The sequence below is a fragment of the Corticium candelabrum genome, chromosome 5, assembly GCF_963422355.1.
Source record: "Corticium candelabrum chromosome 5, ooCorCand1.1, whole genome shotgun sequence".
Classification (NCBI taxonomy): domain Eukaryota; kingdom Metazoa; phylum Porifera; class Homoscleromorpha; order Homosclerophorida; family Plakinidae; genus Corticium; species Corticium candelabrum.
Genome location: NC_085089.1, coordinates 3,245,421 through 3,260,001, shown reverse-complemented (window position 1 = coordinate 3,260,001; position 14,581 = coordinate 3,245,421). Strand labels below are relative to the sequence as shown.

General features: G+C 41.6%; 1 protein-coding gene across 1 annotated transcript in view; it reads right to left on the bottom strand.

The window, feature by feature from the left end:
• Window positions 1–14,581, bottom strand: part of LOC134180283 (echinoderm microtubule-associated protein-like 6) — a 29,288-nt gene that overhangs the window by 12,863 nt on the left and 1,844 nt on the right. Inside the window, exons 5-12 of the mRNA XM_062647406.1 lie at window positions 14,279–14,405; window positions 14,092–14,219; window positions 13,891–14,026; window positions 13,719–13,834; window positions 13,570–13,655; window positions 6,611–6,748; window positions 553–809; window positions 275–487 (exon numbers count right to left, since the gene is read on the bottom strand). Coding sequence (XP_062503390.1) covers window positions 275–487; window positions 553–809; window positions 6,611–6,748; window positions 13,570–13,655; window positions 13,719–13,834; window positions 13,891–14,026; window positions 14,092–14,219; window positions 14,279–14,405 — 1,201 coding nt within the window. The remainder of the gene's footprint in view (window positions 1–274; window positions 488–552; window positions 810–6,610; window positions 6,749–13,569; window positions 13,656–13,718; window positions 13,835–13,890; window positions 14,027–14,091; window positions 14,220–14,278; window positions 14,406–14,581) is intronic.

Genomic DNA, 14,581 nt, shown 5'->3' with positions numbered 1-14,581 from the left:
GACGAGAGAGCCTGGTTTCCGAGGCTATTGTAAAACCTTGAACTGATATGATATACATCATGGACCAGCCAGTACTAAAATCCAATAAAATAGTCAATAAGATATTTTAGGCTTTGGAAGTAACTATTCTTGCATGCAAATGCATAAGGTTAACAGTACTTGGCCATAATGTCACCTTATGCATTCACATACAAGAATGGTTACTTCCAATGCCCAAAATAGTCTTATAGACCGTACTATTACACCAACAAGCACTAAATAACATAAAAATTACCTTTTTTCACACAAGGAAAACGAAAGAGTTTGACAAGACCAAAGTCATCGCCTGTTGCAACAGCCTCCTGGTCAAACACTGTATCTGCTGCATTAATATCATTAGTATCCGTGTATTTCTCCCATATGCCATTGACTTCTTGCCCCAAGACGCATGTCCAAGTTGCCCAATGAATTGTTTTCAATTCATCTCTGTTTGTTACTCGCTTTCCTGCTATATAAAACAACTTCAAGTCAACGACCCAAAACACTTTGTCATGTCATTGTCATGCCACTCACCAGGCATTTTGTAGTATAGTCTCTCAGCAGCTCCAGAGTTTGTTTGAAGATATTTACTGTCTTGAGAAAAGTCAAAGTGAGTGATGAAGCTCGAGCTCCCAGAACACTGACCAACACGCTTATAACGTTGAGCAACTGAGTAAATGTCAACAAAGTTGTCATTAGAGCCAACTGCTAGACAGCCCCCATCAGGAGAATATTTCATTTCATGAAGAACCTCCTTCCTGTCTTTGAGGTGAGTAATTTCAGTCAGATCCCTATAATTGCACAATACTGAATTCATACATAGATATGCTATGTCTGTAAATATACCAAGTAGCTCGTTCTTTGCTCTATTAGCAGAATACAGTACCATAAATAACCCAGGGTTCTAGCCAGGACCGTCTTTACCCTCATTTTGACAGTTGGGAGCATTTCTAGACGAATGGGGAGGTTCCAACCGTCATTGTCCTAATGATAATGAGAAGCAATGAGGTGGAGTGTTGTTTGCTGCCTAAGCAACAGGTTTACATAGGAATGCCACAGATGTCACTACTATAGAAACAGTGTAACAGTTGCAGTATGAAAGGAACACCTCGTTTATGGGGTTAGGTTGTACAAATACATTGCACTACATTTTATGTAAAAACACTTAAGGCACATGTTGGTATTTAAATACTTCCCATCAGTCACCAGTAAATATCCAATTAATTCTAAGCTTGCTTGCTTAATTAATCCTAATGAAGTGTCACATACCCAAGAGGAGTGACAGCTGCTTCGCCAGCAAGCCTCATGTGTCTAGACCATCATGAATTGTTCGCAAATTATCTCTGTACTAGAGAGACTACAGCGAGGTGATTTAATAAAGACATATACAGAAATCTCCCCGACCAGACATTCCATCCTACAAAGCAGGAAATAGACCAGGAAGCGAGAGCATCACCTACTATAGTAGAGTTGCATATTTGTAGAGTATTAGTGGGCGTGGTTTTTAAAACTGGTGACGGTTGGCACCTAGTCCTGGCTAGAAACCTGATAACCATACAAAGACTCTTTATAAATAAATGCCCATGGGCAACAAAACAGACACAAAACTGGTCCCAAATTTGTGAAAATGTGTACAAATGCCCAAGTTCAAAATTGACGCCTATGCTTGACTTGGCAACAAGGCAGCTTAATTAATTGTGTAAGCATGCACAAGCCAAATTTGGCAAAGACGATACATGCCAACAAAGGAAGTATGTAAGTAAAACAAATAGACAGACGGCTCTCCTCTATATAGTAAACTGAAATTACTATAAACTTGGCTCTTGATTAAGGTTCAGGCAAGGTATGTATGTACGTATCATATAAAAGTGTGTGTGTTGTGTGTGTGTGTGTGTGTGTGTGTGTGTGTGTGTGTGTGTGTGTGTGTGTGTGTGTATGTGCCGTGCTGTATAACGTATATCATGTATTTAACTGAATATTATGTTCAAACAAGGTACAGCTGACTGGGTTGCAGTGAAGACCAAGCGAAAAAGAGAGGCAGTGCCTCATATTAAGTATTTTTCTCAGCTATCCGATCATGAACCCAAGAGGTCTACTGAAGAACACAGTAGAAAGTTGTCTGCGTTTTGTAGACTTACTATGAGACTTACTATGGTCTATACAATATCCATGTCATGTAAGGTGAGTTTAAAAGTAGTAAATGCAACAGGACTATGACTGAGAAGAAGTCAGAGTAGGATCTTCATTAAACTGCATCGCAGTCTTGTACTGGGCAACTTTGTTCATCTTTCCCAGACACAGACTCATCAGACTCTGAATAGTAGCAGCATTCTGTGGTCGATATTGTTTCCTCTTTGGCTGGTTTGTTTGAGTGGCATGCCGTCATACAGCTGGACAAGTGGACAGCAGGGAATGTCGCCAGAAATTTCCAAATCTGGACTTTCAACAGCAATGTCAAGATCATCTAGCAGGCTTGTGTGAAGGCGTGCGGGAAGTTAGACTTCACAACCTAACAAGTTGAGAAAATTCTCTTGATTTGGCATTAGAATAAGATAAATTGAAAAACAAGCTCATACAACAATAAAATGTTTTCCAGTTACCAGCATCTGGGCACACATGCAAACAATACTATATCTTTTGATAAGGCACAGCAGCCAGGGTTGTCGCCAGAATTTTTCCTAAGCATAGAGGGATGACATTATTATCTAAATTTATATTAATGTTTACAATAAATAGAAAAGCACTTACAGAGCTAAACCCTCGGCTGGTGTATATGCACACCACATGCTAAGACATGTGTACGGTGTATGTAAGGCAGCTGAGGATCAGGATGTACAAACACTCATGAATTTGACACCATTGAAAATCCCCTCACGTGGCTTAATAGGCACAGGTTGTCGTAATGAGATGACCCCAAAGCCGCCAGAGCCAACACAAATTACAGGTCAGTCACTTCGTCCGACAAACAGACGTGCTGTCCTGGACAATGCACGTTCCCTTTTATAAATTTCCGTAGAGCACAAAATTTTCTGTTGAAGACGACACCAGTGATTTTTACAACAACACTGTGACCGATCAACAATGCATACCAACAATTCAAGCTGTCAGACTGCAGAACCACTATGCAGAAACACTGTGGAACAAGCAAAATGTTACAAGTCAGGTACATGCAGCTACATGTACCGCATATGGCGCCTGAATTCAGCACCTTTGCACTCTAGACGCCAGGTGGTTGGTGGGAAAACATTCACGTGCAAATGTAGACTATAGGCATTGTTTCTATGTGCTAAACTCATAAAGCAAAGGAATAAACACCATGTACAGGATGGATGCCCGATGGCTGAATTCTCGTAGCACAGCTGCCATACAAAAGAGAGGTGGAGCCTTATGATGACATCATGTTCATCTATTGGTTGGTAATGACACCACTTCTCGTCTATTGGTCGGAATAGCTTCATTTGCATCTGCACTAATCGAGTATAAATATGATCGTACGTATAGTCGCATGTCAGACGACTACTATACCCTTAGCCCGGACTTCCAGGCCTTGGGTAACTAGGGTTGATTGTGTTTAGTTTCCAGCTGTTCTTGCTGGAGTGCCTTTTCTAAAAGGTTGACAAACTGAAAAATCTGTCATGTCACCTGCTGAAAGACTCTGCTGGTATTTAATTCCAGTGTAACAGGCGTGCATGTCTGACTCTGAGTTGCAGTGAAGGTATTTTTGCATGCTCAAAGATGATTTTTGCATAAAGATGTTTGTTCTTGCAAGTTCATCTGCACAGATAGCTCTCAAGGTGTCACTTCCGACATCGGTTTCATTCTTTTCAACCCCGCTTGCTTCCAAAGCTATGGTGGTAGCATGAAACAAGCAGTTTCTATCACCTTTGATAAACACTGATGCCACACTGTCAAGGGTGTCTAAAGGCAGTAGAGAAGCAGCAATGCCGTCCAGTTGGTAGCAAGACTGCATTGAACACCGGTTGTCGTTGTGTAATAAACAGATGTCAGAGTACATATGTCAGCAGCATTTATGCTACCATTTTGTGCAGTCTGCTGGAGTCATAACAGTACCGTACTGACGCGATTAATACCCCAGGCCTCGAGTAAAGTCACATCCCCACCTTTGGTCCAGGTCTTAAGATTTTCACACCTTTTTGTTCTTTGATTGGTGCTAATTGGCGTTTTCTATATAGACTAGCTTCTTTAATTGCCTACGAATTTGGCAACATGTTCTAGACAGCTATGCCCAAGAGATATCGTAGCCTCACTGTTGAATACAAGATCAGCGTTGTTGAATGGCATCGAGGCAATGGCTTGGTGGTGTCAAAACCGCCAACCAATTTAGCATTGACAGGAAGTGTGTGCGGGACTGGAATGCAAAGTACGAGGAGCTAAAGCGACACGAAACCACTCCGAAAGGAAAGAAAGCAAGAAAGATGCACGACGGACGTGAACCATTAAGTGTACAGCTTGATGACCGGGTGTATGACTTTTGCAAGAGGCGAAACTTTGGCCTGGCAGTTTCTAACGTCGCACTGATAAACAAAGCAAAGCGAGTTGCTGCAGAACTAAACATTGTAGGATTTAAAGCAAGCAATGGATGGCTTGTCGGGTGGAAGCAACGCTTTAACGTAGGACTACAGCGCAAAACGAATGAGTCTCAAGCCCTTCCGGAGCATTATCAGGATGACCTCGGATTTTGCTGACAAATTATCCAGTTGTGTGAGACACATGACAGGTGGTTAACTACTTGTCAATTGATTAAGTTAATTACTTTTGCCAATTAACACCTCCAGGTGTCAGGTTTTGAGTAAAGTCCCATCCCCTAGTTTACCTTTGATGCTAGCCAACCAAGGGGGTGGGGTATTAATCGCGTCAGTACGGCAATTTGATATAATATGCCCGTGTCTATGTCTATAGTACTGGCAAAGCTTATCATTATGAATGTCTACACAGCTCAAATCTATAAACAACAGCAAGTTGAAATCGTTGCAGTGCGGAATTTGGGGAATAAAATATCTCCCAGCACACTGCAGTACAAACCACCTTCCTTGATGCAAAAGACAATCTTGTAACAGACAAAGACGACATCAACAGAAACACATAGTCTAAAGAAAATGAGTACAGCATTTCTTCGGATAATGACATGATGATCATTTTGTCTTAGCACTCCCATATGCACTATTAAACGAAGGTAGAATTTGTTTATTGACTGCTTTGCCCATCTTGGGAATGTAGATATGGTAGGCTTCACCAGTCCAATGAGTTCTGTTGCTTACTGGCATGCAATTCCACACTTTGAGACAACATGCTCCAAAACAGCTACACGAGATGTTTAAGGTTATTTGGAAGCAGGGTTCTCGCTGCAGCATGGCAGCGTAGCGCTGCACCACGCTCCAGTAAGAGTGCGCCACACTCAGAAACAGTAGATAGGAGTCCAAAGTTTACAGCTAAGGATTGTTTGAGAATTGCATACTGCTGAAGCACATACTATATTACTTAGTAAAGGTGACAATGCACAAATCCAGACTCTTACAAAATAACATGGGATGACACTCAGTAACAGCCTCTCTCCAAACGTGTACAGTACAGTACAAATGCTGACTGCAGTCCCGGATGTGCTGTCTCTCATTTTAGTCCCGGATGCCCTTCCAGTGACCCGCAAAGCACACCTCTTGTCTGGGAAGTAGCACCTAGAACCTACTCTAGCATAGTCATGGCTTCTTGTGAAGCAGCAACAGTGTTCCACGTCAATTGCTTGACTAGACAGACTTTCTGTAGTTTTGTCCATAAAATGTGCGCATGCGCAATCTCTGAACATCGCTAAGAAGGGCTTAGTGGTGATCGAAGTAAATTCCTTGCCAGGACTTGAACGTATGTTACACACAATAGCTACAACACAAATCTATCTTACATGAGATTGGCTCAAGTGCGCATGTGCGACTTGGACCATGCAACTGCAAAAAGCAGAATGCATGAATCGTGGACCACCCATCCCGCCACGCTCCCCAAAATCTCTAGCAAGAACCATGGAAAGAAAACTCGCCTGAAGCAGTTTTAATAAAATGATGCCTCCAAATACATCTTGTAATTTCTCATTAAATCCGAAAGCTGTAGATATTGCTTCATCCATTGGATTTGGCCTGGGCAGTTGTGAATTTCACGTGGATGAAGGCAGAGTTGGGAATGGATTCACATGAAAGATGTTTAAAAAGAAATCAAAAAGAACTGTTTAGCCTATGGAGAGATTGCAAAGCTGACCACAGTAAAATAGGAAGGACACTGCCAAACTGGATTGTGTTTCAGAAGAAGTAGAAAATAATTACACCAAACGCATCTCTCCACATAGCTAGTTAAATAATCAATAAATTCAGAAATCAAAATCAAACAGAGGCTGCATAGACAAATTCTTACATTAGTACAATTTTATTATGCACGCATGTAGGGTAAATAAGGCGTGGAGTTTATTTGAGACCAGCATTATTTGTAACACTCACACTAAGTGACTTACTCCCAGGTCTGGCATTTCAACAAGGACAAAGTTTAAGCAACGAAATAGGTACATTAGATTCTACGTCTACCCTGAACGTACTTTGTTCTCAGCACAATGAAAGATCCATCCATTAATCCAACAGCTAAGTGAACACCATCTGGTGAGAATGCTGCCGATCTTGCCTTCTGATCAAGTTCCTTTCTTGCTAAAGCACTTCTCTCAGCTATACTCCACAAGCTATAGAATCAGCAAACATTACTAGTCAGATACTTTTAACATAAAGTCTCAAGTTTACAACAGAAGCACGTACCAGTAAATACCATGTTATAGATAGATAAGATGCTAACAATAGTATTATTGGCATTAGCTATTCATGTTTAATGTTGCATGATAGACTTTTAAAGCTATAGCTGCAAACATGAACAGTCATGTGTCACTTATCCGACCCCCTTGGGACTGGACCCCTGTTGGATAAGTGAAAATGTTGGATAACTGAAGCTGTTACGAACTCAACTATTTTTCATATTATACAGCATTTTTTCCACATTAGGTATACTGAATGTAGATGTAGAATGAACGTAGATGTAGATGAATGTAGAATACAACGACAAGAAACGCTTGAACTCACTGTCAAACTTGTTTCAAGAAACAACTGACATGCACGTGGATGTACATGTATGTACACGTATGCAGCTGACCAGCCACGTGATCACCCATGTGACAAGCTTGACCTATCGGATAACGGGCATGTCAGATAGGTGAACGTCGGATAAATGACACGTGACTGTAGGTGTAAGTCAAACAGAGTCCACAATACCTCAGGTTTACATTTGGCATTGAGCAACAAGCATAAGCCTCTATAAAGAAAACAATGTCAAAGCATCACTGTCCCTTGCACTACCAACTAAATGTGTCAGCCAGACAGTTAAAACTATATAAAACGAGCAACACTAAAGTCCTAACCCTTAGCGTTGATTGTGTAATTACCGTGCTTGCAGTGTTATGTAGCAACGACCAGTCACATGATGAGGCACCTATTCGACACAAATGAAGGTTCGCCGTATTTTTTAAGTTAAGGACCCCAATATACTAAAAAATCTTGCTTTTTATCCATGTCACTGGTAAAATGACATGTTCTGTGTGTACCGGCCAATGTCAGGAATAGGCATTTCAGATTTGATGGAGATCCATTGGGCCGTTGTGGAGAAATACAAGTGAGAGAGCGAGTTTGATCGGAAAGAAATTGCATCGCCCCAAGAAAATCCTGGAAACAGCGACACCTTCAGTGTCTACAGCAATCGCATCAATGTGTGCGAGTAAATTTGGTGGAGCTCCAACTCGCCATATATGTACAGTGTTCTAGCCACATTTGTAGCAAGACGTGCCGGAAGGCCAAGTTTTGGGGTCATGGCCCTTTTGCAGTTGGAGGTGTGGTATCCTAAATACCTTCTGCACCTTGCATCCCGGCTCCGGTCGGCAAAACTTGCAATTATACATTTTGCTCCTATAAATCTGAACAAGGGCAAAGTAGAAACTACCAAGACCGAGCAGCACTTACCGTATTACCTCGCCTAGAACGGCATGCCGTTATGGAACGAACTTTATCAGGGTGCTGTTATACCTCGAGGTACGACGGCATGCTGTTGTAAATGAGTGAATTTTACCAGCGCCTCAAGTTGCACATCCAACAAATTCTAATATCTTTTTAAGCGGTACTACTAACAACTACTAAGTCTTCAAAAACATGCCATGCAAAAAGATTACCAGTAAGCACTAATCAGTTCTACTTCTTCGTGTTCCTCATCATCATCACTGTCTTGATCTGTCAAACCTGATGGTTCGTCATCTACTAATGGTTCTTCGCATGCAAAAAACCAACGGCAACATGGTCATTAGCATCATCCTCCACATTGACACGTGTCTCCTCCATTACTGCAATACTAATATCAAAAGACAGGCCTCGTATTACTGTGACTACCGTACCTCGCTCTACAACAGCACCTCACCCTATAACGGCATGCCGTTATAGGTACCAGCTGGAGTTGTAGTGGATTCTGGTATAATTCACTTATAACGGCATGCCGTTCTAGGCGAGGTAATACGGTATGTAGTCTTCAGTAGCCTGCTACTCCTCCTCCGTATACTTTCAATGGAGAAGGCCTGAAGCAAATCTTTGATGTTTTGTTGCTCTCATCATCTCACCGCATTCTGATAGGGTAAGAAGATGTCAAATTGTTCATCAAAATGCACATAAAAGCATGTGTTGTGCATGTTACAATGCTAAACTTTTAGGGTCGACAAAGCGATCCATGTCTACACATAGGCAACTCACCCTAAAAATATTACGCAACACTGCTAGCTGGTAACGTGTTGGATCTGTCCTGTGTAACAGCTCCTCCCTCTCTTTGCCGTCCACTAATAGAAAAGAGTAGGTGGCTACACAAGACTGTTGGATTCCTGCATTGTGAGTGTGAAGTACTAAATGCTGCACAGCATGCTTGCATTGCATTCTGCCAATTGCATTATAAGCCCAACTAAGTGGCAAAGCGATGCCGCCATCACGCACATTTGCACTTTGCTAATCCAATTAATTAAATTTATTAACATCTTTGCTGGGCAGGCCGAGTTGTCAGCTATACTTAGCTGCAATTCCCATTGAACACAAATTGTGCAAACAAGGCTTTTACATCAAAGGCAGTCTCCTAATATGACGACTTTGGAGAAGACTGGGTACACTAGCAAGTATACAGATGTAATGGCTTAGCTGCAAAGATGGGATGGTGTAGTAGCCATTGTCAAGGAGTAGCGACCTAGGCTGAAGAGTCTGGGCCGCTACGTCTTAGCATCCCTAGCTAGAACCCTACATACATGCATACCGTATAACCAGTTATTTCTGCGATCATGATATTTCTGCAAATTCTGCAAAGAAATCACTAAGCACACAAATAAAATTCGCAGATATTTGGGCCTATCCTCGGAGTCCCAGGCAGTCACTGTTCTGACACAAACATGTGCACCAGTAACTGCCTTCATGGTTGGAACACAGAAATTTAATTTGCAGTAATTAAAACTTTTGCCTCTCAAATCACAAAAATTTAAGACCGCAGAAATAACGGGTTATATGGTACATACATATATACTTCAACTGTATCAAACCTTCAGTCAATAAATATAACACATTTCAATCCAAGCAGTGACTTTCATCTGTATAGCTGACGCACTAAAGAGAGTTCACTAAGATTCAAAACAAAACGACATTTTTCACAAATAACCCATACTATTATCAGTCACGAATGTAAGGGATCGTGCACTTTTTTGGGCATTTTTGTGGGCATACAAAGTGTATTCTTTTTCGTACCCCCTACCCCCTTCATAAGAGTATGACACAATGTTGGTAGCCAGCAACAGTACTAAATTCACATATTAAACCGCATCGTGAAAGAGCCTCTATCAGTGACACAACAGATGCATAGTTGCTCCTTTCTAACTTATCAACAGCGCATTCAAATAATTCTTTCTTTTCTGATGACTAAGACGTTCAAAATTTGCAAACACGAACGCATTCACAAAGTGTTTATATAGCGGCCATTTGGCTCAACTGAGTGAGGCGAACATTTTCTATGCCAAGTTCCATGCCAAGCACACCACACACATTAAAACCAGGATATTCAAGAAGGCCCGCTAGGAGTAGAAATAAAGTACAGTATTTAATACTGTTAAAATGTTTAGTATCAGTTTGTGAGCAACCAGCAGTTTTGTTCACCATCAGTCAATAAAGTTCCTCATGAATACACCAGAGCAGGCCCTTAGCATGTGACAAACATTTTGTAAAAGCGACAGCAAGTGCCATCCCCCTACCCTTTAGCGTAATCTCTGTACGCTTGTGAAAATGCCAAAAATTGATGACTCCTAAGTGTCTATGTGTGTCTCTGTCTGGCGATCTGCTCCTACATGGCTGCATGCAAGTACAAACCACTGGGACCTTGAGTTCCCTTCAACATTCACTCATCACTGGCCATTTTGTGACACTGGAGCTCCCATATAGCAAACGTTGGCAAGACAAAGTCATGTTCATAGTAGCCCAGGTATGAATAGTGTACTCTGGATTAGCAGTTAGCCTGGATGTATAGGTAGTTCTCATAATGGTGTACAATTTAGATTTTTACTCATTAAAGGCGTAGGAACCAAGGGGCACGTGCCCCCTCAACTTTCCTACCTGTGATTGAGAAATCATTAACTACAAAAAACTGTCAAGTGACCTGCTGATATACAAGGATGACAGATGTAGAAATTGATAACACTGACGTGATATAATAATGACAATACTGTAAATGCAGAAATTTTAGTACTCATAAATTTTAGTACTTCTGCCCATGAAGTAGTTCATACACATGTTATTTTAGTACAGGACATCGATACTGTACTGTAGCCGAATTTAAGTGCATCTATCTATAAATTTAGTATTCATATTATTTTAGTACAACTAGGTATCTGTATGAAAATAACTAAAATTTCATGAGTACGAAAACTTCTGGATTTACAGTATTGGTTTTATTTTGCTTTGCTGTGCTGCAGCATATTATGTATGATTAATTAATAATACATTCAGCCGTTCTGCATAATACCATGCCCTCTGGGCAAATTTGTGCCCTCCTGGGCAAATTTATGCCCCCCAACCACATCTAGGTTCCTACGCATATGCTCATAGAAGTTCTTGGCTAAACCACAGTGGTGCTATTCCATATGCTATAGCCTGCACTACCAATGACCAATGTGACAAGCAGTCTATGCAACAGCAATAATAACATTACTAGACAATGGCAATAATCCATGCCTAAAGGTGCAGAGTCACGGTCAGACATGTGCACTTGAGCTGAGCTCAAGTGAGGTAGCTTTTGCGTTGTAGCTATTCTACGTACCCTATGTTCAAGTGTCCTGGCAAGAAAATCAGTTTCGATTGCCAGTAAGCCTTTCAAATACTGTTCATATGTTACGCATGCGCAAAGGTCAATAGACAAAATTACTGCAAAACTGGCTATTTAGGTGTCAATTGACGGGCATGGCAGCAGTGTAAGCTTTAAGAAATACAAATTTTTGATGCTCACTATGAACTAGCACTTGGTTACTCTGAGAGAAATACATGACTACGACAGATGCCACATACGGGAGGTGACGTGTGCTTTCTGGACATGCACAGAGCATAAGGATCTGATCTGGCTCAAAGTGCAAGGGTGCTTGTCGAATTTTACCAAAAACTGCAGTGTGGCAACCTCAGTTTGAATTTTAGAAGAAACAGCCCGAGAACTACATCTAGAAAGCCTAGAATTTAGCTAACAGAGTCACAGTCTAACGCAATCACATACTGCAATGTCTTGATCGTTCCAATTCAGGCTATAGAGAGAATTCAGTCAGCTTTGCCTTCAGTGCAAATTAGAGCGTCTAAGTCCTCGTGGTTGCTGAGTGTTTGAAAAAGTGCACCCTTTTCAAAGAGATGCAGTGCACATGTCTGACCGTGACCCTGCACCTTTAAGTCAGTGCCATTAGCTGATAAACTAAAGCCAGAGCAAAGACTATGAGTTAGATGTATAAGCTGTTAAATATTGTCATGCCAACATGTAATATTAAACACATTAGATAAATGTAAAAATGAAGAAGCACTATACAGTGCAAACCCTCAGCACGCCATAGCTATGCTAGTCTCACGTAGCCAGACTATCTTTGCCTACATCCTTCCGGCGAGAAATGGTCTGGGGAAATGCCTAATTCATTCTTGTTCTGCGCTCCCCAAGAATCGTGGGGGACAAAGACCTCTTTAGAGATAGCAGGAGGTCTTGGTAGGTGTTACTCAATCGCATTCTGCTCGTCTCAAGTGTTACTGGTCAATTATAATTGTAATTAATTAACAAAGATGTGAATGGACGTCCTACTAATAAAAAAGCAGACGTTTGTTTGTCGATCTTGTGGTCTTCGAATAGCGCGTTGAACACAGTAGCGCAATAACGAGACAAAAAAGTGTGAATTTCGCGTCTATGTGGTCGAATTCCCACAGTCATGATGATCATGCTGCATGATCGAGAGGCGTTTTTAGTCCCTCAACACGTCAGACAAATACATGTAAGAACACAAAGGCGCTATAGCAGCACTCTGCATTCAAACAAAATGCTAAAACAAGCAGCAACTAAATGAGACTGGAGGATGGCGAAAGAGCGCCACGACTAAACAAAAGCACGTCCCATGTTTACGTCAGACTCACAAGATCACAACACTAGACAGAAATTAGCACCAAGTCAGACGTCGATCGGTGAAGAAGCACAGCCTCACGGACAATTTGGCCACAAAATGTACGTCCCTCCTGCAACAAGACAGTAGTTCAAGGCCTACAGGTCGACGAACAAATATCTAACTAGGACGCGTTCGATTGGGCTCTTCCAGCCTTCCAGAAGAGGCTCCATGTGCAAGCCCCTCTTCTAACTTCTACAGTTCTGCCGCTATAGTTGGAAGAGCCAACTCTACCAACTCTGATGCTAGTTGGAAGAGCACGCCCCTCTTCCAACCTCTACCAGCTCTGCGCTGGAAGAAGTTGGAAGAGGGGTGTGCTCTTCCAGACTCTTCTGGAAGAGCCCAATTGAACGCGCCCTTAGTGTATGTTCAGCCACAGAGCATGCCTGTAATCAAAACACGTGAAATGAGCGGAATGCGATTGCGTGACACCTACTTATAGACCTTCTGCTATCTATAAAGGTCTTTCCCACGATTCGTGGGGAGCGCAAAACAAAAATTATATAGGCATTTCCCCAGACCCTTTCTTGCCGAAGGATGTAGGCGGGAAGGGTCTGGCTACGCGAGACTATAGCTTTGCAGCTTGATTTACGCCCACCATACAGGACATTTATCTGGTCACGTGTTACATGGTTACCTAGCAGGTTGTATGTACGCTGTCACATGACCGTCTTCCCTATACCTACTAGTAGAGTTTCACGAGTCGGCAACTATTGTTTATTGCACATTAACAAACCCACAACTAGAGCTTACATTGAAAAATAAGTATGATCTCTTACCGCAAGGTCTGATCATCACTGACAGTCGCAAATACAGGCTGTTTTGGGTGTGATGCCAATCCCCACAACTCACCTTCAGCATGACCCTAATAATAACAATGCAGAGACCTCATAAATGACAACAGCTCCTGCTGCAACAGACAATATACCTGCATTAATAGCCTTGGCTTGTCCCTCTCTCTCACTGAGATCTCATATATGTCACTGTCCTTAGTGCCTATTAGAATATGTTCACCCAGCCAGCTGATACTTCGTACAGACAGTCCTTTCCAGTTATTTGCATTGGCAAAACAACAAACCTGTAATATACAAACACTTTACCTTTATATCCTCCCGTCATTTCTGTCAAATCTAGTTTTGTGATTGGTTTGAAGGACATGTCCCATAAACGAACTGAGCCATCTCGAGAACCAGTTGCAAATCCTTCTTCATTTGAATTCAAGGTAAACACGGGACCCTGACAACAATGCTTCAGGGTTAGAACAGAATCAAATTAGCTCAGTCAGTCCAGTGTAAGCATACTGCATGAGCTCCTTGCACTGATGCAACAAGGTTAGTTCCTTGCCACTTGTAGACATCACCACTGAGGGTCCCTGTGTATGTGACATCATCTGGTCCAAACGCCAAGCAGAGAAGAGTTTGAATTTCACCTGAAATAGTTGCTTATTATTAAAACACGGAAGCATTACTTGTTGTATCAAAATCGCACCGGTTTTTCCAAACAATCCTTTTTTTGAATCCAGACTGTTTCCACAAAGTGTCCAAAACTTTATATGCTTTACACCACAACTCACAAGTGCATTGTCATTGCCTGGATGAAACTGTGCATCAAACACCTAATGGATGTGATAAACAAAACATTAACATTGTTACAACAACAGTTACACTATATACTAAAAGACCACCTAAACCAACAAGCATGGGCAAGACAATGACTTAGCAGTAAAACTCATAAATTGAGGTAATCAGTTTTTCATTCTTTGCTACATGCAAGTTGTGTGCATTGTTGAAG